The 19704-nt window shown below is 38.3% G+C and overlaps 4 protein-coding genes and 1 long non-coding RNA gene across 6 annotated transcripts in view; 4 read left to right on the forward strand and 1 right to left on the reverse strand.

Moving 5' to 3' along the window:
• On the forward strand, positions 1–4703 carry LOC111467193 (glucose-6-phosphate 1-dehydrogenase, cytoplasmic isoform). The gene is made up of 16 exons (XM_023112010.1): positions 1–151; positions 656–834; positions 1072–1157; positions 1443–1509; positions 1604–1790; positions 1880–2037; positions 2128–2196; positions 2366–2424; positions 2743–2779; positions 2973–3044; positions 3182–3329; positions 3449–3544; positions 3729–3799; positions 4046–4161; positions 4243–4288; positions 4367–4703. The coding sequence occupies exons 2-16, from the start codon at positions 664–666 to the stop codon at positions 4532–4534; spliced, it is 1551 nt and encodes a 516-aa protein (XP_022967778.1). The 5' UTR covers positions 1–151; positions 656–663; the 3' UTR covers positions 4535–4703.
• Positions 4704–6067: 1364 nt separating this feature from the next.
• On the forward strand, positions 6068–8342 carry LOC111467258. 2 transcript variants are annotated; one of them, XM_023112115.1, is made up of 3 exons: positions 6070–6174; positions 6244–7895; positions 7934–8342. In XM_023112115.1, exons 1-2 carry the CDS (start codon positions 6110–6112, stop codon positions 6923–6925), a joined length of 747 nt encoding a protein of 248 aa, XP_022967883.1. In that variant the 5' UTR covers positions 6070–6109; the 3' UTR covers positions 6926–7895; positions 7934–8342. The 2 variants fall into 2 exon arrangements, with proteins under 2 accessions (XP_022967882.1, XP_022967883.1); XM_023112114.1 differs by having other exon boundaries at positions 6068–7895.
• A 1407-nt stretch (positions 8343–9749) lies between these two features.
• On the forward strand, positions 9750–11863 carry LOC111467211 (protein WHAT'S THIS FACTOR 1 homolog). The gene is made up of 2 exons (XM_023112036.1): positions 9750–11152; positions 11298–11863. The coding sequence occupies exon 1, from the start codon at positions 9791–9793 to the stop codon at positions 11063–11065; it is 1275 nt and encodes a 424-aa protein (XP_022967804.1). The 5' UTR covers positions 9750–9790; the 3' UTR covers positions 11066–11152; positions 11298–11863.
• Positions 11864–14550: 2687 nt separating this feature from the next.
• LOC111467214 (lipid phosphate phosphatase delta-like) overlaps positions 14551–19704 on the forward strand; it is a 6786-nt gene continuing 1632 nt past the window's right edge. Inside the window, exons 1-6 of the mRNA XM_023112041.1 lie at positions 14551–14985; positions 15061–15156; positions 15234–15308; positions 15393–15523; positions 17885–17988; positions 18071–18199. Of these exons, the coding sequence (XP_022967809.1) occupies positions 14824–14985; positions 15061–15156; positions 15234–15308; positions 15393–15523; positions 17885–17988; positions 18071–18199 (697 nt within the window). The 5' untranslated portion in view covers positions 14551–14823. The remainder of the gene's footprint in view (positions 14986–15060; positions 15157–15233; positions 15309–15392; positions 15524–17884; positions 17989–18070; positions 18200–19704) is intronic.
• The window catches only part of LOC111467313, a 19309-nt gene continuing 18543 nt past the window's right edge, over positions 18939–19704 (reverse strand). Inside the window, exon 2 of the long non-coding RNA XR_002714516.1 lies at positions 18939–19357. This is a non-coding gene — a long non-coding RNA (uncharacterized LOC111467313). The remainder of the gene's footprint in view (positions 19358–19704) is intronic.

Consider the following 19704-nt stretch of genomic DNA (forward strand, 5'->3'; position numbering starts at 1 on the left):
TAGAACGGCGGCTAGGAGTGGCTGCATGCCATTTGCCGACGACGAAAGTGTTTGGTGGGGGATACAGCGGTTTTAAATCTCCCAGAATCTCTAAAATCTCCATTCCATTCGACGCCAATTCCAAGAAAGGGGACGGACAGGAGAGCCTTAGGTTAGTGTTCTCTCTGTTTTTCTTCCGCCATTTGAGCTGCTTTAACACCATTATCATTGATTTAGGTTTTAATTTTGTGAGGTTTGATTCTTTTTCTTGTTCAATCTTTTGAAATTGAATTTGTTCGATAATTTTGCTGAAAGAACTTGATGTTCTGATCATTACTGATTTTGTTCGATAATTTTGCTGTTGGCTCGGTTTGATTTTCGTTCCCTCGGAGAATCAGATCCGCGAACTAGTGTGGATTCCTTATAATCTCTCTCTCTCTCTTTTGTTCTCTTTTGTTGACTTTAACGGAATAGTTTTACATTGATTTGTTTCTCTTTTACATTCTTTTTTTCCTCTCATATGTTCTTTCTGTTTTGGATTAAGCTGTTAGATATTGCGCTGTTAGTGAAGTAAAAGATTCCGCCAAGACTGCCTTTAGTTGAATCTTGTAGTGAAAATTGAGTTATGATTATTTCATTTTTGTAACTCTGTTTCTTTGGACTATGTGTTCTGTAGCTTAAGAGATGGATTCTGGATCGTGGCACATCGAGAAAAGATCTACTCTCCGAAATGACTCTTTTACAGGAGAGGAGAATGTGCAGGAAACTGGCTGTCTTTCCATCATTGTTCTTGGAGCATCTGGAGATCTTGCTAAAAAGAAGACTTTTCCAGCTCTCTTCCACCTTTTTGCCCAGGTTTATTGATTTATTTGGGATTTTCCTTTCATATTGAAGGGTAGAATTGCTTAACTTTGGAGTTTGGTTGTTTGGTTGTTCTAAAGGTTTTTGATAGAGCATCCGGCAACCTGAATGAATTTGAGGGACATATTTTGTTCTTAGCTACTAGATAGTCTTCTCTTTGCAATCATTCCTCTGTTGATTTATTCAATTCAACTGCTGAGTATTTTTCTTTTAATCAATGGTTACTCTTAGGGATTCCTACAATCAGATGAAGTTCACATTTTTGGTTATGCGAGGTCAAAAATTTCTGATGATGATCTAAGAAACCGCATACGTGGGTGAGATATGGAACCTTCTCTATCTTTACTCTTAATGTCGTTTTTTATTTGATCGAGTCAACTTACTGGAATCATTGATTTTTTCATGAAATCAATCGCCGTGTATTAGCTTTATAATCAATCATTTGTGCACTGGGCATCTATGTATTTTACTTCGAGAGTGTCATTAAGAATTCTATTTCTGCATTGATACTTCGGTGTATTATGCTCCATTGATACCTCTTATATAATCTCTGTCGACTGTTTCCATTGTGAGGGATTGCTCAATATGAATAATGATTGCAGGTATCTTGTCCAAGGAAAAACTTCTGATGCCGTGCAGTTAGAAGAAGTATCCAAGTTTCTGAAGTTGGTTAGTTTTACTCGATTTACGCATTGTTGTTGCGTTAGTATCGTAATATACTCACTAGAATTACGTGCATGCATAAATGCAATAAACTTTGCAGATCAAATATGTTAGTGGTTCGTATGATTCTGCGGAGGGCTTTCAGAAGTTGGATAAGGAAATCTCAGAGCATGAGGTTTCCAGAAATAGTGCGGAGGGAACATCTCGCAGGCTGTTCTATTTTGCACTTCCTCCTTCGGTATATCCGTCTGTCTGCAAGATGATCAAGCATTATTGCATGAATAAGTGTAAGCTTTAAGTGCAGATTATTTTCTTGTGGTTGGCGTTCGTTTATATCTGGATATTGATTATCAAAGGCTGTTTAATCCACATTTAGCTGATCTTGGTGGATGGACCCGGATTGTTGTGGAGAAACCTTTTGGGAAGGACTTAGCATCTGCTGAGAAGTTAAGTTCCCAGATTGGAGAATTATTTGACGAACCACAAATTTATCGTATTGATCACTATCTGGGGAAGGAATTGGTTCAAAATCTGGTAATATTGACGTAACTAAGATATTATTTGTAGTCTCTGACTTTTAAAACGACAGTCTTATGTATGTTCTTGCATGATTTGAATTCTCAGTTGGTACTTCGTTTTGCAAACCGCTTTTTCTTGCCCCTTTGGAACCGTGACAACATTGATAATGTACAGGTGAGAATTCATGGTTCATTACTTTATGTGAACATCTGCAAAACTCTTAAAATAAATTCAAGGCTGTTGAAGTACAATTAATTTGAAAGTTCTAGCTTGGTTGAACTTTTTAAAAGTTGTGTACTAATGCTTGTTTTTTCTTCCCCCCTTTCATTTTGTTCCCTTGTAGATCGTGTTCAGGGAGGATTTTGGTACCGAGGGGCGTGGTGGATATTTTGATGAATATGGGTATGATCTTCGACTTACTTCTGATCATCTGAAAATCTCTATTTTAAACTTTTATCCTTTGTAAAACACTTACAAAATTAGAAAGTAGTCCTTTAGGCTTAAAACACTTATTCTAAAGCCATTTCTAAACACACCTTCAATTCAATATCACTTATGATTGTGTAGAAATCACTTTTAAAACTGTAGAACCAAATATTACAATGATCATATGAAAATCAATTTTAATAGATCACTATAAACGTATCATATTTGCTAAAATCACTCCCAAACATGTGTTTATTAATCTAAACAAGTCACAATTCAAGTTCTATTTTGCAGGATTATTCGTGATATCATTCAAAATCATCTATTACAGGTGAGAAGTTGTTCTTGACTCGAGATATTTTTGGTTTCTAGAGCACTTTAAAGTTTTTAAACGGACTTTTTATCACAATGGACCTAAAATTTGTAGGATTCGATTTGTTGTTGCATTACTTTGACTTAACTATCTACTAATTTTGCACTTCTAGAAGTTCTTAAATTGTTTTTTTTTTTGGCTGCCTTCTCAGGTTCTTTGTTTGGTTGCTATGGAAAAACCTATTTCCCTCAAACCCGAGCACATCCGAGATGAGAAAGTAAAGGTAGGAACTCAAACCAAAAGAAATCTTATTGTATATTTAACCGGCGTTTAAATTGTATATGTATACTTAATTCTCAAGTTCCTTGAATTTGGGTCTCCTCTTTCTACTCTCAAATTCCACGGGCTTTTTTGGGACAGGTTCTTCAGTCAGTGCTGCCAATTAAGGATGAAGAAGTAGTTCTTGGGCAATATGAAGGTTACAGGGATGATCCTACCGTTCCTGATCATTCAAACACACCAACCTTTGCTACTATGGTGTTAAGGATTCATAATGAAAGATGGGAAGGTAAGAGAATACTCTTCAAAGCTAAGTTACATAGTTTTCAGGTGGGCTTTTTTATGAACATTTAGCCTCTGGATTCTATGAATTAACTGTGTCGTTCTTTCGTATGTATTCGTTTTCAGGCGTCCCTTTTATAATGAAGGCAGGAAAAGCATTGAGCTCAAGAAAAGCGGAAATTCGAGTTCAGTTCAAGGATGTTCCTGGTGACATTTTCAGATGTAAGGCCTCCAATCTAAAGTGTCATTCGTAATCTATATCGTATCAGTTCTTCTCACTGGTATATGCATTATTGGCTGGGTGCTTGATGTTTTGTTGTGAATGTGTAGAATTATTAAAATACATCATCGAGATCGAGCATGCTTTTGTTTAGTTGCTCGAAATTGATCAATGTTCATGATGCAGGTAAAAAACAAGGGAGGAACGAGTTTGTGATTCGCTTGCAACCTTCCGAGGCTATGTACATGAAGCTTACGGTACGAAAAAAAATTCGTATAAGCTAACGTCACACCATTAGACATTTATGTTCATAATGCTTGAAAGGGTATCTAATAGAGAATTGCCAATGTTCATGACTCCCTTAAACTAGAAATCCGATTGGTCGCTATGTATGTTTCAGAGCTCGATATCTCGACTCTCTTGATTGAAAACACTTAACGAGGCAACCTGGTTCAGTTCATGAGTTCTATTATTACTCATCTTCTTTTCTGTGGACTTTGCAGGTCAAGAAACCTGGACTGGAAATGTCAACTGTACAGAGTGAATTAGACTTGTCATATCGCCAACGTTATCAGGGCGTTACAATTCCAGAGGCATACGAGCGTCTCATCCTCGACACGTAAGACCCATCCTTTATCTTCTGTAGCATTCACGTCGTTTACATGGTAACATTCATTAACAACATTAAACACTCTCGCAGAATAAGGGGCGATCAGCAGCATTTCGTCCGTCGAGATGAGCTGAAGGTAACGTTTCAACACTAACGAATTACGAATCTTCTAATTCTTATCAACTTCATGCTCACAAACAGTTTTCTCGTTCAGGCCGCCTGGGAGATCTTCACGCCATTGCTGCACAGAATCGACAACGGTGAGGTGAAGTCGCTTCCTTACAAACCCGGGAGCCGAGGTCCGGCCAAGGCTGACGAGCTACTGGAAAAAGCTGGTTATGTTCAAACCCATGGCTACATTTGGATCCCTCCCACCTTGTAGAAAAAGTTATTTGATTTCCATTTCCGCTGTACTTGATGTTAAAAGCCTGATCTGCAGCTTATGAGTTTGCTACTTATCTTGGATCAAAATAAGGATTTTAGTGTGGCGTGTATAAAAGAATACTAAAGCTTTACACCCAGAGGTAATAATCATAATTCTCTTTCCATAAGCATTTACTCATCTTAGGGATCGGCTCAACGACCTACCTACCGGTTTAGGTAAATATCTAATGGACTCCCTGACGGAAGAGGTCATTTTCTTGAGGAGAAAATGTCCCTTTACTTATTATTATTATATGACGACATGTGTGCGTGTCACAATTCCACTTTGTCAGGACTCCTAACAAATATAATTATGAATTTATTAGACACTTTTTACCATTCCTATTATAAAAATTAATTCTACTGAATGACATTTTTATTGTTGGGAGGATTTATGATTAATATAATAATGAAAGAGAGGCAAAGCCTCCCAAAAGAGTTGCATAAAACCTCTTCAATTGGATAAAAACAAGTGGCCTTGTGGTTGTGAGCTATGCTTGCCATTAGAACACCAATGGGGTTTATCATGAGTATTAATAGCTTTGTGGCTGGCTTCCTCTCCCATAGAAAAAGCTTTACTTTCTTTGGATAATGGTCACTCCAAATTACTTTATAGAGCTCTCGGGCTGTTTCGTTTAGAATTTGATTGAGGTCGTGCACCAAGGAGCTGACTGAGAACATACCGTTTGGTTCGATCTTCCAAAAATCTCTATCAGGGGATCATGGGAGATGTGCTGTAACAACCCAGGTCCACTACTAGTGTATATTGTCCTCTTTGGACTTTCCCTTTTGGACTTCCCTTCAAAGATTTAAAACTCTTTTCTTCCTCCAATCGATGTGGAACTGCCCCCAAATTCATCCCCTTTGGGGCCCAGCGTCCTTACTGGCACATCGTCCAGTGTCTTGCTTTGATACCATTTGTAACAAGCCAGATCCACCACTAGTAGATACTGTCCTCTTAGGGCTTTCCCTTTCGGGCTTGCCCTCAAAACTTTAAAACGCGTCTGTTAAGGGAAGGTTTCCACACCCTTATAAATGGTGGTTTGTTCTTCCCCAACCAATGTGGGACATCACATGTGCCCCTCCAAGCCAAGTATCGTCCCAAAAAAGGTTTTTATTTTCGTATTTATTTATTATTGTTTTTGTAAGAAACCGAGTTTTCAGGAAAGACTAAACAAATGCACAAACCAAAGAAACTCAAGAGATCATCCCCAATCTTGTAGCATACACGGCTATGTATTAGATTTCGGAACTTTAATATAGCCTCCCAAGGGCCTTTGGTTGCTGTTGCTGTGGAGGATACCGGTTTAGTGTTCAAAAGGGAGGATCTAGATTTGGCATCAATAATCTTCCTCCAAAGGGTTTTTTGTTTGTGAAGGTATCTCCAAGGCTTGGTATAGGTTGCAAATAGAAAGTAGTATGCCTATCTCGTCTTATGATTAAAAATTTTCATGCCTTTCATACATGAACATATTTAGGTTAGTGATTTGGGTTGGATGTCTATTAACTTGACTTCTTGCATGATGTAGAGACTATGGCACCTACAACACGTAGCACTAGCAGAGCTAGAGGTACGAGGCTAGCAGAGACTCCAACAAAGTCGGACCCTACTCATACACGTAGCACTAGTAGACGTAGAGGTACGAGGCCATTGAAGACTCCAACAAAGTCTGATCCTACCCAGAATTCTGCACAGAGACAGGTGCCACAATTGCCGGTGTTGGAACCCGTAGTAGCTCCACCCCCTAACATGGTAATGCTGAGCATGGAAGCCTACCAAAAATTGATTCAAGCCGCTGCGGCCAATCAAGAGGGAGGGGGAGATGTTGATAGTACTAGTATGACTAGGGAGTTCAAGTATCTGAGAGACTTCCGTAAATATGACCCGCCAGTGTTTGAAGGAAAGACAATAGACCCCGTGCTTGTTGAATCTTGGGTTGAGTCTATAGAAACTATATTTGAGCACATGAAATGCCCTGAGGATCAGAAGGTAAAATGTGCCTCCTTTATGCTTAAGGGCGAAGCTCACTTCTGGTGGAAGACTGCCCAACAAACCCTTAGGAAAGAAGATGAGGATGAGGAGCCAATATGTTGGCATGAGATGAAGAGGGCGTTCATCCACAAGTACTACCCGGCGGTAAATTGGTACAACAACCGGGAAGCTTTTCTGCATCTGAAACAGGGAAACATGACAGTGGAAGACCCACGTGCCCCACTTGTGGTCTCAGACACTCCGGACAGTGCAGGGTTGGTACTGACGTGTGTTATCACTGTGGTAAGAGTGGCCATAGGAAGACAGATTGTCCCCACAGGAGGCAACGAGGCCTCAACGTTTGGACGGAGCAGCTAGGAAGGCTCGACTCAGAGTAGAGGCATGACCAGGGCCACCAACGGGAAGAGAGTAGAAGATACTGACACTGGTGACATGTACTTTACTAATGCTCGGATATCATGCATTCGTGTTATTTTATTCTAGATTCACACACTCGTTTATTTTTGCTACATTTGTAAGGCATGCACGGTTAGGACTATAGCCTTTAGAATACAGGTTATCGGTGTCTACGTCGTCAAGAGAGATATTAGTGGTAGATGAGTAAGTCCAAGCCTATAAAGTAGTGTTAGAAAGACCCTTAGATGTGTTGCTGATTGTATTAGATATATGTGATTTTGACGTTATACTATGCGTGGATCAGGACGTGATATTATACATAGATGATCTATCCCCAAGACGACCCTCAGGAGCAAATACAACCATTATAAGTTTATTGTGATGTCATTCAGATTGACTAATGCCTCTGCAGCAGTTATGGACTTGTTGATGAACATAGTGTTTAAATACTTCCTTGACATTTTGTGATAGTCTTCATCGACAACATATTGATATATTCCAGAACTGATGCATAGCATGAGACACACCTGAGAAGGGTGCTGTCAGTATGCGCATCGACTCTATGCCAAATATTCAAAGCGAATATTGGTTGCAGGTAATGACCTTATTGAAACTCATTATGTTAGGACATGACATCTCAGTAGATTCAATCAAGGTCGAGGCAATGATGAACTGGCTCGACCCATCTTAGTTACAAAAGTGAGAAGCTTCTTGGGATTTACAGGATATTATCGAGGGTTTATTCAGGACTTCTTTAAGATTGTTGCGTCTCATGCAATTAACAAGAAAAGGAAAGGTGTTCTCTTGGAACAAGGCTTTCGAGCAAAGTTTTAGAGAACTGAAGCACTGGTTTGTGACGACACTTATGCTCCAATGCTCAACGACTCAAGTAACTTTGTGGTTTATTATGATGCATCAGGGAAGGGGCTAAGTTGCATCCTGATGCAGAATGATCACGAAAGGGGCTAGGTTGCATCCTGATGCAGAATGATCAGGTCATTTCCTACGTCTTGAGATAGTTGAAGGAATATGAGTGAAATTACTCGACCCATGACCTAAAATGGATAATAATAGGGTTTTCTCTAAGCATATAGCGACATTACTTGTACGAGGAGTAGACACAGATTTTTACTGACTCCAAAAACCTAAAAGACCTATTCACAAAGGATATCAATATGAGACAAAAGTATTAGTTGAAGCTGGTAAGTGATTATAACATAGAGATCTTGTATCATCCAAGCAAGATGAATGTTGTGGTAGACACCTGAAGTGGACAAGCAACCCATTCCTCTGCTTTAATTACTAGAGAGGTCGAGTTACAAGCAGACATGGAAATGATCGATATTGAGGTAGTGGCATGGTGAGTCATAGGGAGACTCTCCTAGCTTAGAGCCCAACCAGGGATAAGACAACGCATTATGAGTCTCCCTAGCTTAGAGCCCAACCAGGGCTAAGATAATGCATGATTTGCACACAGACGAGTGACTCCTACATAGCTAGGATTTACCAACAATATAAGGAAGAAAAGGATAAGGGATTTTCCATATCATTCAACGAGTTATTGTATCATAGAAGGTTGTGTGTCCCTAATGTTAACATGAATAAGAGGGATATTAAGACAGTGGCGTATGAATCACCATATGCTATGTGCATTCAGGTAGTACCAAAATGTAATAGGATGTAAAGGCAAACTACTGGAGGCCAAGTATAAAGCTTCTATTGATCCTAGTTCGTGCGTTCCTAAATAGAATTTGATGCTTCTTGGATGGTTAGATTCGTCTCGAGGAGATCTTCAAAGTTGCTAAAGAGATTGGAACCAATTGAGGGTTGTGACATAATAATCAAGCGAGGAAAAAGGTAAGGATTCCCAGTTGGAGACCCTCATAGACAAAGGTAGAAGACGAGTTTTTCTTGAATCGACTCGACTCGTTTAGCTGAACCAGACCGAACTGGACCAGTTGTGGTCCATCTGAACTAGATCTCTGTTTTTATCCTGGTTTGGTCATTTGCACTCATTTTCGCCCCAATTTTATGGTTTGCTATTTTTGCTTAATGTAGGACCTAATTAAAGACTTTTGAAAAATTTTGAAAATTCTTGTAGACTCGAATTGAGCTCGAGAAGTCGACATTCGAATAAGTAGCCACATGGATTATTTTTCAAGTAATACTTGTAAGGGTCAATTAGAACATTGAGTTACTGATTAGAAAACATGATTTGAGTCCTAATTAACCGTTTGAGAACTATGATTAATTGTAATGATATATTTAGGACTCCAGATGTCTTGTGTAATTGTTAATTGTTTTTTTGAGCATTTTGGACATTTATGTATGGTATACTTGTAGGAGCATGTTACAGGGATTAAGACATTAGGTATGCCCAATTAATGCTTTGGATATCCGCTATGTACCTTAGAGAGTTTGGAAGGATATGTGAATGAACATGAGCTGTTATTTTATGTCTCCTTAGTCATATATAATAGGCATTTCTGGTTGAACAACTATTAACTAGGGACGACCGGAGAGTAACCCTTGATCTTAAACTTTCCTAGAGCAGGTAGGGTCTACTTGGTACACAAAGTTGTCAATTTTAAATAGAGAGTAACCCTTCATCTTTACTATTATTGTAAAATTGGTTTTAATTCATGTTAATTTGGACACTAATTTTATCATTTAATAAAAATAAAATATCTATTTAATTATTTTCAAATATTTAATTAAAATTTACCACTTAATTTTAATATATAAAGAAATTAAATAAATAAAAATTTAAAATAAAGAGCTTCTCTGTCGGGCTCGAGCATTCGTTCGCAAATTCCGGATTTGGAAATGAAGAGCTTCTCCTTTTCCACCCTAATTCTTCGATCGCCATACCTGAGCCCTAATCCTTTTCTGCGCCTTCAATGCCGAGGAATTGCCAAGGTTCGCCTCAAATGGGTCAAGAATCGGAGTCTCGATCACATCATCGACACGGAGACCGATTTGAAGGCCGCTTCCCTCCTCAAGGACGCCATTAAGCGCTCCTCTACTGGCTTCGTTACTGTTAAATCCATCGCCGATTGGCAGAAGCTGCTCGGCCTCACCATCCCCGTTCTTCGCTTCATCCGGAGGTATCCGACTCTCTTTCACGAATTTCCTCATTCTCGTTACGCTAATTTGCCTTGCTTTCGTTTGACGGATACCGCGCTGCTTTTAGATCAGCAAGAGACTAGTGTTCACCAAATTCATGAGAGCGATACTGTCGAAAGGCTTTGTAGAGTGCTTATGATGATGAAAAATAGGGCTATTCCTCTTCCGTCGTTGCGTCCTCTAGAATGGGATCTAGGTCTCCCGTGTGGCTTTGAGAGGTCATTGATTCCCAAGTATCCGGATCATTTTCGATTAGTCAAGGCCTCGAATGGGGATTGGTGTCTGCGGCTTATGGAATGGGCCGAGGAATTTGCAGTTTCAGCCTTGCAAAGGAGCAACGAGAGCTCTGAACTGGGCGATGCGTATAGGCAATTCAAAAGGGGGCGTACCACATTGGCTTTTCCTATGAGTTTTCCGAGGGGATATGGGGCACAAAAGAAGGTAAAAGCTTGGATGGAAGAGTTTCAAAAGTTACCTTACGTTTCTCCATATGAGAGTTGCAGGCAAATTGACCCCAACAGTGATCTCATGGAGAAGCGAGTTGTTGGGGTTCTACATGAGCTTTTGAGCCTCACTCTTCACAAGAAAACTAAAAGAAACTATTTGAGAAGCTTGAGAGAGGAATTGAATCTTCCCCATAAGTTCACTCGAATCTTCACCCGTTATCCCGGAATCTTCTATCTGTCTTTGAAGTGTAAGACCACGACTGTTTCTCTTAGGGAAGGGTATCAGCGAGGAAAGCTAGTGAACCCACATCCCTTGACACGTCTTAGGGAAAAGTTTTATCATGTCATGAAGACTGGTCTGTTTTACCGGGGGAAAGGTGCTGCATTGATAGAAAAGGAGGGCATTCTGCTTAATAATACAGCCGAGGAGATGGTGGAGAATGGTTTGGATGTTGAATCAGATGAGACGGGTGATGATGAATGCTTAGAGGACGAGAACTCGCAGGCAGAGGAATCTGATTCAGATTAATGGAGTCTGATAACTGGATCCTCCCTTTGCTAGTTGCCAAAAAAGAGGGACAAAAATCAATGCCTCCTGTGCATATATATGCGAAATGTGAGTTTACTCTTTTCCTAGTTATTCCTTCATTAGTTTCGTTCATCACTTGTCTTGGAGGAACTTAAAGTATTGGGAAATTAGGGAGCAATTGATTTGATTGCAATTTAGACGGATTGAGTGATATCTTTTGTTTTGCTTGCAGTTTTATTGGCTGATAACTCCATTCGAGGGATCAACATTGTCCCATGCAAAGCAATGCTTTATAGTTTATGCGATAAAGACATAAGCTATAGAGGAAAGAAATGGTTTGTGGTGACAGAGATTTGGAAAGATGGGACTATCCGCTTTCCCGACCCAGGAAAAGAAATGCTGAAGCGTTGCTATGCAAGAAACAGCTTCGTTTTCATACTAAATGACGTTAACTCAAAACTCGATCCAGCAAAAGGTTGAAGAGGACATGGCTGGTAAAGAAATTATATATTTGCTTCTTTAGTTACATAATTTATGACCTTCCTTTGTTTCTGTTATACATGCATTGAAGGCTGAAAATAGTTGTTTGGGCACTTCTCCTCTAGAAGGTTAGACAATGAGAGTCATTTTGTTGGCGTTTCTCTGTTAGAAATCATATCTGGAATTTTATTTGTTAGGTTGTAGACTATGAACAATGTAGAGACAAGCTAAGCTATGCATGATTTTCATGGTGCTTGTGTTGTAAAGCTTATCAAGCTTACATTTATAAATTTAATTCGCCTCAGCCTTTTTGGGTTAGACCGAAGTGTGTTGTCTCTGTTGCATGCATTTAGTGATATGAACCAAGATATTAATAATGTAAGATAAACTTCAAGGAAGATATAACGAAAATGTTGTTCAAATTATCGCAATATGTTGTAATTCATGTCACATTAAAGAAAAATCAAACTTCATTTATTCTTAAATGTTTACAAATTTTGGTTTGAGTTATGGTGTTTCTTTATTTTATTTTAAGGTTAGTGGTTAATTATGGTCATAAAGTATCAAGGTTACAATTCATGAAATGCCTCATGGAATGTCAAGAATTTTCATTTTATGGCTATATAAAGTATGTTTTGGTGCTTTCTTCTCTACAATTTTATGTGGTTTATATTGCATATTTAGAATCATTCAAGCTTGACATGATTGATATTGCTCGTGGAGTGATTCGAATCTCAAACAAGTGTTCTTGACTTGAGATATTTGATCAACAAGGTAATCCGAATTTTATTTTCCCTTGGAGTGAAGTTAAATTGATTTTTGGGTTTTTAGCTTTTATGAACTAGGAGTTTGCATATCCAAGCTCCTATGAGGGTTTTTAAATAGGTATTTCTTATCATTTAACTGACTAAGTATTTCTTATCATTTAGTGTACTCAGATAACCAATTCATATATTTGGACAGTAACCTTTTGTACTATAAAATAGAAGCGCTATATATATATACATATATATATATATATACATATATATATATATACATATATATATATATATACATATATATATATATATACATATATATATATATATACATATATATATATATATACATATATATATATATATATGTATATATATATATACATATATATATATATGTATATATACAGATACATATATATATATATACAGATACATATATATATATATATATATATGTATATATCAAGAAGAGGTAGGTTGGATAGGATGCTACTTCAAAAAGGAAATTTATTGAGGTTCGTGGATAAGATAGGATACTAATTGTAAAACGAAGTGGTTTTTCCACCCTAGAAGGGGGCATCGTAGATCTATACCAAAATTTTAGAAAACGAAGGATCGAGCCGAGCGTTAGGGTAAATAGGCTCGATCAAAATGTAAGAGATTTAATTTTTTAGAACTAAAAAGTTAGTTTTTTTTTTTTTTTAATTGAGTCACATAATTGTTGCCATAGAAGAAGCATAAATGAAGTTCATCCTTGTGGGTTTGTTTGAATCATAGATAATATTATGTCATGGGTATAAATTCGTGTTTTAGTTTAATTAATTTCTGGCGTGTAATATATATATATATATTAAACATTATTAGTTTGTATTTGTTTTACCAAAATAAATCATAATTAAATAATTACATTTAAAATGTTAATATAATATTAATAATTGTTTAATATGTTTAATTAATTTAAATTTATGTCTTTGCTATAGTAGTATATTTTTTATAACTTTTATTGATAAAATTTTAATTAACAATTAATTAATTAAATGTAAGAAAATAAATTAATGTAATCATAAATTAAACTTAGTATTATTTAATCTATAGCTTAATTAATTAATCATAAGAAGTATAAATATAGAAAATAGAAACTTCGTTGGGAGCAGGAAATGCACGCCTTTAGAAGGATGTCATTCATTGGTAGCAATTTAGAGGTGATATGAGCAAAGAACTCGAGCCAAAAGCAAGATACACGAGCCGAGCTTATAAAATGAATAGATGGTTGGATTGAGAATCCGATCTAGAGTGCAAATTCTAGATACATATAATTAATTAACTACTAACCCAGTAAATTAATTACTCAACAAAATTATACTTAATATCATTTTTAGATAAATGAGATTCAACGTGAGTGGAAAGACACGGTAAAGTTATATAAACTTCATGTTCCAGATTTTGAACTTGTTTAAGGTTGTGTTTTCAACTTACCATTTTCTCATACTCACAGAATAACTTCTACCATTTTAAGTCATCTAAATTTCTAAACGTTAACATTGTTGCTCTCTCGAATATCTCAATTTCTAAATTGTTGCTTGAAAATAGAGAATTAAATTTGTTGGATGAAAGTTCCACGTCCGCTAATTTAATGAATGATCATGGGTTTATAGACAAGGAATATTATCTTCATTGTTATGAGGCATTTTGGTATGCCTAAAGCAAAACAATGAGAGATTATGCTCAAAGTGGACAGTGTCATAATTGTGAAGAGTCGTGTTCATTTAACATGGCATCAGAGTCTTGCCATAAACTTCGCTATGTTCAAAGGGAGGTAGGTGTTGGATGAAAACTTTGTTTAAATGGAGGTGTTGGATGAAAGTCTCACATCGGCTAGTTTAGGGAATGAATGAGTTTATAATTAAGAAATAGTATCTTCATTAGCTGGAAAGTCCAAAACAAAGCCACTAGAGCTGTGGAGAGTCCTATTTGTTTAACAGGGTTGAATTATAAAACTTTGTTCAGGTTGGTTCGGGTTATTCGAGTCTCAATCCAATCAACTAAAAAATTCCTGTTTGTACAAACTATTTTATATATCCAATCCAATGGAAGGGATTCCTAATTTAAATAAATTAACATTTAAAAGAGTTTTAATTGTGAGTTTTGTAAACTCATTAAATTACTTAAGCGGCAATAAAAATCTCCTTGACTCAAAATTTTTGTTAATCATTCATGAACTATCAATGACGTTCTCAAATTTGTTCCATTCTTCAAATCTTTCCCTTTCATGGAACAATGCTCTCCGCGTGCTGGCACCAAAAGCTACCAGTCAAAATCCCAACGAAGCCTAACCGAAACCCACACCCCACTGCCCTCAAAGATGAGCTGAATGTCTCATTCCTTTCTTCCCCTTTTCGAATTCAGGCGGATTAATCAATTTTACAACAATCCAACCCTACATTCTGTTTCGCCCTTTGATTTCTCTTCGATCCCTCTCGTTTTGGAGGGAGGAAGAAGATCAAAGAAGGAGAAATGGAAAGCGTAGCCGTCTGGCAAACGGTGGGTTTATGTGGGTTACTCTCGTGGATTGGTTTAGCTTCCTACATTAACCTAACTCAGAAGCTTCGATCCTTGCTGCGACCTTGGGTGGCTCGACATGTCATAGCAGGCGCTCCTCTTGTTCTTCGAATCCAGGTTTGCGATTTTTTGAAACTGATTATGCTTGTGTTCGTGTTTGGATTCGTTGTTTAAGGGTTTGTGGGTTTGCAGAGATATCAGAATTCGTTCTTCGATGCCATGTTTTCTGGGTTGTCTTGCATCGTTTCTGTGTCGTTCTACACTGCTTTTCTTCCGCTGCTATTCTGGGTATGTTTTAAATCTCTCGCTAATCGTTTATCTTTCACTTCGTTGTTCATGCGCTTACTTTTTGTGTGAAATTGTAGAGTGGGCATGGGAAATTGGCTCGGCAAATGACTCTTTTGATGGCGTTTTGCGATTACTTGGGGAATTCCATTAAGGTTACCAGCCTTGTTCTTTTTGATTTTTCATGAATTCAAGCTTCTTATCCTCTTTTGTCCTTTTTTTTTTTGTGTACTTTGTAGGATGTGGTATCAGCTCCTAGACCCAGTTGCCCACCTGTTAGGAGAATTACTGCCACCAAAGGTGAGGAAGAAAACGCCATGGAATATGGATTGCCCTCTTCTCACACGCTAAATACAGTTTGTTTATCTGGGTATGTGGTTCCTTTCCCTTCATGGTTCATATGCTTGCTATTTCCTTTTTGGTATCATATTGGTGTGTGAGATCTCATATTAGTTGGGTGGAGAACAGAACATTCTTTATGAGGGTGTGGAAACCTCTCCCTAGCGTGTTTTAAAACTTTGAGGGGAAGCCCAAAGAGAACAATATTTGCTAGCGGTGGACTTGGGCTGTTACAAATGGTATCAGAGCCAGACACCGGGGGATGTGTTAGCGAGGAGGCTGAGCCCCGAAGGGGGTGGATACGAGACGGTGTGCTAGCAATGATGTTGAGTCCCGAAGGGGGTGGATTAGGGATCCCACATCGATTGGAGAAGGGAATGAGGGCCAGCGAGGACGCTAGACCCCGAAGGGAAGGTGGATTGTGAGATCTCACATTGGTTGGGGAGGAGAACAAAACATTCTTTATAAGAGTGTGAAAACTTCTCATAGCAGACGCATTTTAAAACCTTGAGGGAAAGCCCAAAGGGGAAAGTCCAAAGAGAACAATATCTGCTAGTGGTGGATTTGGGCGGTTACAACTTGAGGGTATTTTTTTTTCTCTTCTCTTAGGGTGTGGTTGCGGTTCATTCTAGGATGTGATTTTTGGCAAAAATCTTTGTTTATAACGGGTTACGAGACTCGAGCCTCGACTTAGATTTTCACGTGGGTGATGCTGATGTTTATAGTGACTTGTTGCCTTTTCTGCTTTTGTTGAATTTGTGTTCTGTGCTTGTAAATTTGATTGATCTAACTGATGTATATATAATCTTCGTTGAGAGTATCAAGTGGATAAGCAACTATAGGTTTGGCAGGGAGACATGGGAAAGATGATTAGCAGAATTATGCCTTCCCTTTCATAGTGTGGATGATTTGGATGGAAGGGGTCTCTTTCTCTTCAATTGAACACAGTTTGGTTAGCTAGGATGCTCCAAAAAGTGCTTTAAATGTGAGAATAGTGATATGCATATTTGCAGGCATTGAGAAGTATTGGGACATGAGAAAAAGACAGATAAAACAAAAGGTGCTTGAGCTCCATTGAATCCATTTCTGAAGGACTCACTTCAAGGTTGGAGTGTGATATCCCACATCGATTATAGCGGGGAACAAAACATTCTTCATAAGGGAATGAAAACTTCTCCCTATCAGACACGTTTTAAAACCTTGACGGAAAGACTAGAAAGGAAAGTCTAAAGAGGACAATATCTGCTAGCGGTGGGCTTGGGCTGTTACAAATGGTATCAGTGCTAGACACTGGGCGGTGTGCCAGCGTCCTCGCTGAACTCCGAAGGGGGGTAGATTGTGAGATCCTACATCAATTGAAGAAGAAAACGAGTGCCAGCGAGGAAGTTGGACCCTGATGGGGGGTGGATTGTGAGATCCCACATTGGTTGGAGAGGGGAACACAACATTCCTTATAAGGGTGTGGAAACCTCTCCCTAGCATATGTGTTTTAAAACCTCGATAGGAAGTCCGGAAGGGAAAGCTAAAAAAGGACAATATCTGCTAGCGGTGGGCTTGGGCTGTTACATGGAGACTTTTTGAAGGAGTTCTCATCTCAACCTTTATCTTTAGAATCAACGAGTAAAAGACTAACATTCATATGAACTTCAACTTTGCAAATATGCTCAAATGTTGGAGCAAGTAATTGAATTATGTGAAGTGACTCGAGTTCCAAGAAAACTTGAAAGTCAAAAGTGAACGGGGAACGATCTCAGATACTAGACCCTTTTAACATGAAAGTTTGCATTGGTTGAAAACAGATCAATATTAACATTCAAGCCCACCGCTAGTAAATATTGTCCGCTTTGGCCTATAAAGTATCGCCGTCAGCCTCACAGTTTTAAAATGCGTCTACTAAGGAGAGGTTTCACCCCCATATAAGGAATGTTTCTTTCCCATCTCCAACCGATGTGGGATTTCGCAATCCACTCCCCTTGGGCACCCAACGTCCTCGCTGGCACAGCACCTAGTGTCTAGCTATGATACCATTTGTAACCGCCCAACCCTACCGCTAGTAGATATTGTCCACTTTGGTCCGTTACGTATCACTGTCAAACTCACGGTTTTAAAACGCATCTATTAGGGAGAGGTTTCCACACTCTTATAAGAAATGTTTTGTTCCCCTCTCCAACCGACGTATGATCTCACAAACATAGTTTAAGAGAGGGTATGTTGGACCAAAAAGTTCCAGCTCATTTTTCTTTGATTCATTTTATCTCATTTTTAATTTTCTTTGTTGTTTTGGGCTCTATCCAGTTTAGGATTGCCATAAAATTTCATTCTACAATGTATTGCCTCTTTTCAGCCTATATTATTGTCTTGACAGCTATTTTCCATTAATATAATCGTGCAGATACCTCTTGTATTATATCCTATCTTATACTGAAGATATACATGCCTCCTACCAGTTCACAGGATTTGCCCTTGTCTGTCTGCTTGTAGGCCTCATTGGCTTGGGTAAGCCTTTGAGTAAAAACTTATGAATTTTATACCTTTTTTGGTCTCCTTTTCCGATATGAAAGTTTTCATTCTATGGCAGGGAGAATATACCTGGGCATGCATAGTCCAATTGATATCATATTTGGTCTTGTTTTCGGCCTGATGATTCTCTTATTTTGGTTGAATGTTCATGAGTACGTGGACAGCTTCATTACCTCGGGCCAAAACGGTATTGTCACTTTTTCACACTTTTGTCGCTATCTTTTCTCGAGTTAAGTTTAGGTTATGTGCTGTATTTTTAGGAGATTCTTCTTCTTCTAAGTAGTAGTCTTTGTTATTTTCAATGAAAAGAAGGAACAAAACAAGGGAAAGAGGAGTCATCCTCCCAAACTAATGAGCTTTATCCAAAGGGTATCAAATTGGCACGAATTAGAAAAGGGTTTAACAGTGTACTGCTCTAAGAACTCAACTCCAATCTACGGAATTTTCTATTATTTGGTTTATTTCCACAATATTTGTCACAAACAATCCGGCACATCACACTTGGATTGTAATAGCTCAAGCTCACCGTTAATAGATATTGTTCTATTTGAAGTTTCCCTTTCGGGATTTCTCTCAAGGTTTTTAAAACGCGTCTGTTAAGGAGAGGTTTCCACAACCTTATAAGGAATGTTTCGTTCCCCTCTCCTTAGTAAGCACATTTTAAAACATTGAGGGAAAGCCCAGAAGGGAAAGCCCAGAGAGGACAATATTTGTTAGCGGCGGGGTTAGGCTATTACAAATGGTATCAGAGTCAGTCCCCTGACACAGTATGCCAGCAAGGACGCTAGGCTTCCAAAGGGATTGATTGTGAGATTCCACTTCGGTTGAAGAGGGGAATGAAGTATTCAGTGTAAGAGTGTGAAAACCTCTCCATATAGCGGTGAACTTGAGCGGTTACAATTAATCAACGCTGTTGAGTTTATATCAGATTCGAAATTAGACACGGCTGCTGAAGCTTATAATATGTCTTGGTAATATGTCCTCAGGTGACTATGAACCATAGTTATTGTTTGGAATCGCGAACCTCCGCGGTGGTATAATATTGTCCACTTTGAGCATAATCTCTCATGACTTTGCTTTTAGTTTCCCCAAAAGGCCTCATATCAATGGAGATAGTGTTTCTTACTTATAAACCCATGATCTTCCTCTTAATTAGCTAACGTGGTATTACTCCTTTCAATAATCTTCAACAATCCTCACTTCGAACAAAGTACACCATAGAGCCTCTCCTGAAGCTTATATAGCCTTCGACCAACCTCCCCTTAATCGAGGCTCGACTCCTTTCTCTGGAGCCCTCGAACATAGTACACCATTTGTTAGACACTGAAGTCACTTTTGACTACACCTTTGAGCCTCACAACTTCTTTGTTCAATATTTGAGGATTCTATAGACATGGCTAAGTTAAGGGTATGACTCTAATACCATGTTATGAATCACAAACCTCCACAATGGTATGATATATTCTACTTTGAGCATAACCTCTCATGGTTTTGCGTTTTCTCAAAAGGTCTCGTACCAATGGAGATAGTGTTTCTTACTTATAAACATGATTTTCTCTTAATTAGCCAACGTGGGATATTCCTTTCAATATTCCTCAACAGGTATTAGGTGTGATCCACCATCCCTGTTCGGGGATGTTAAAATATTACTAATGGATCATGTTCTGCTGTTTTTTTTTTTTTTTTTTTTCT

The sequence above is a fragment of the Cucurbita maxima genome, unplaced genomic scaffold (genome assembly GCF_002738345.1).
Source record: "Cucurbita maxima cultivar Rimu unplaced genomic scaffold, Cmax_1.0 Cma_Scf00033, whole genome shotgun sequence".
Taxonomy (NCBI): Eukaryota; Viridiplantae; Streptophyta; class Magnoliopsida; order Cucurbitales; family Cucurbitaceae; genus Cucurbita; species Cucurbita maxima.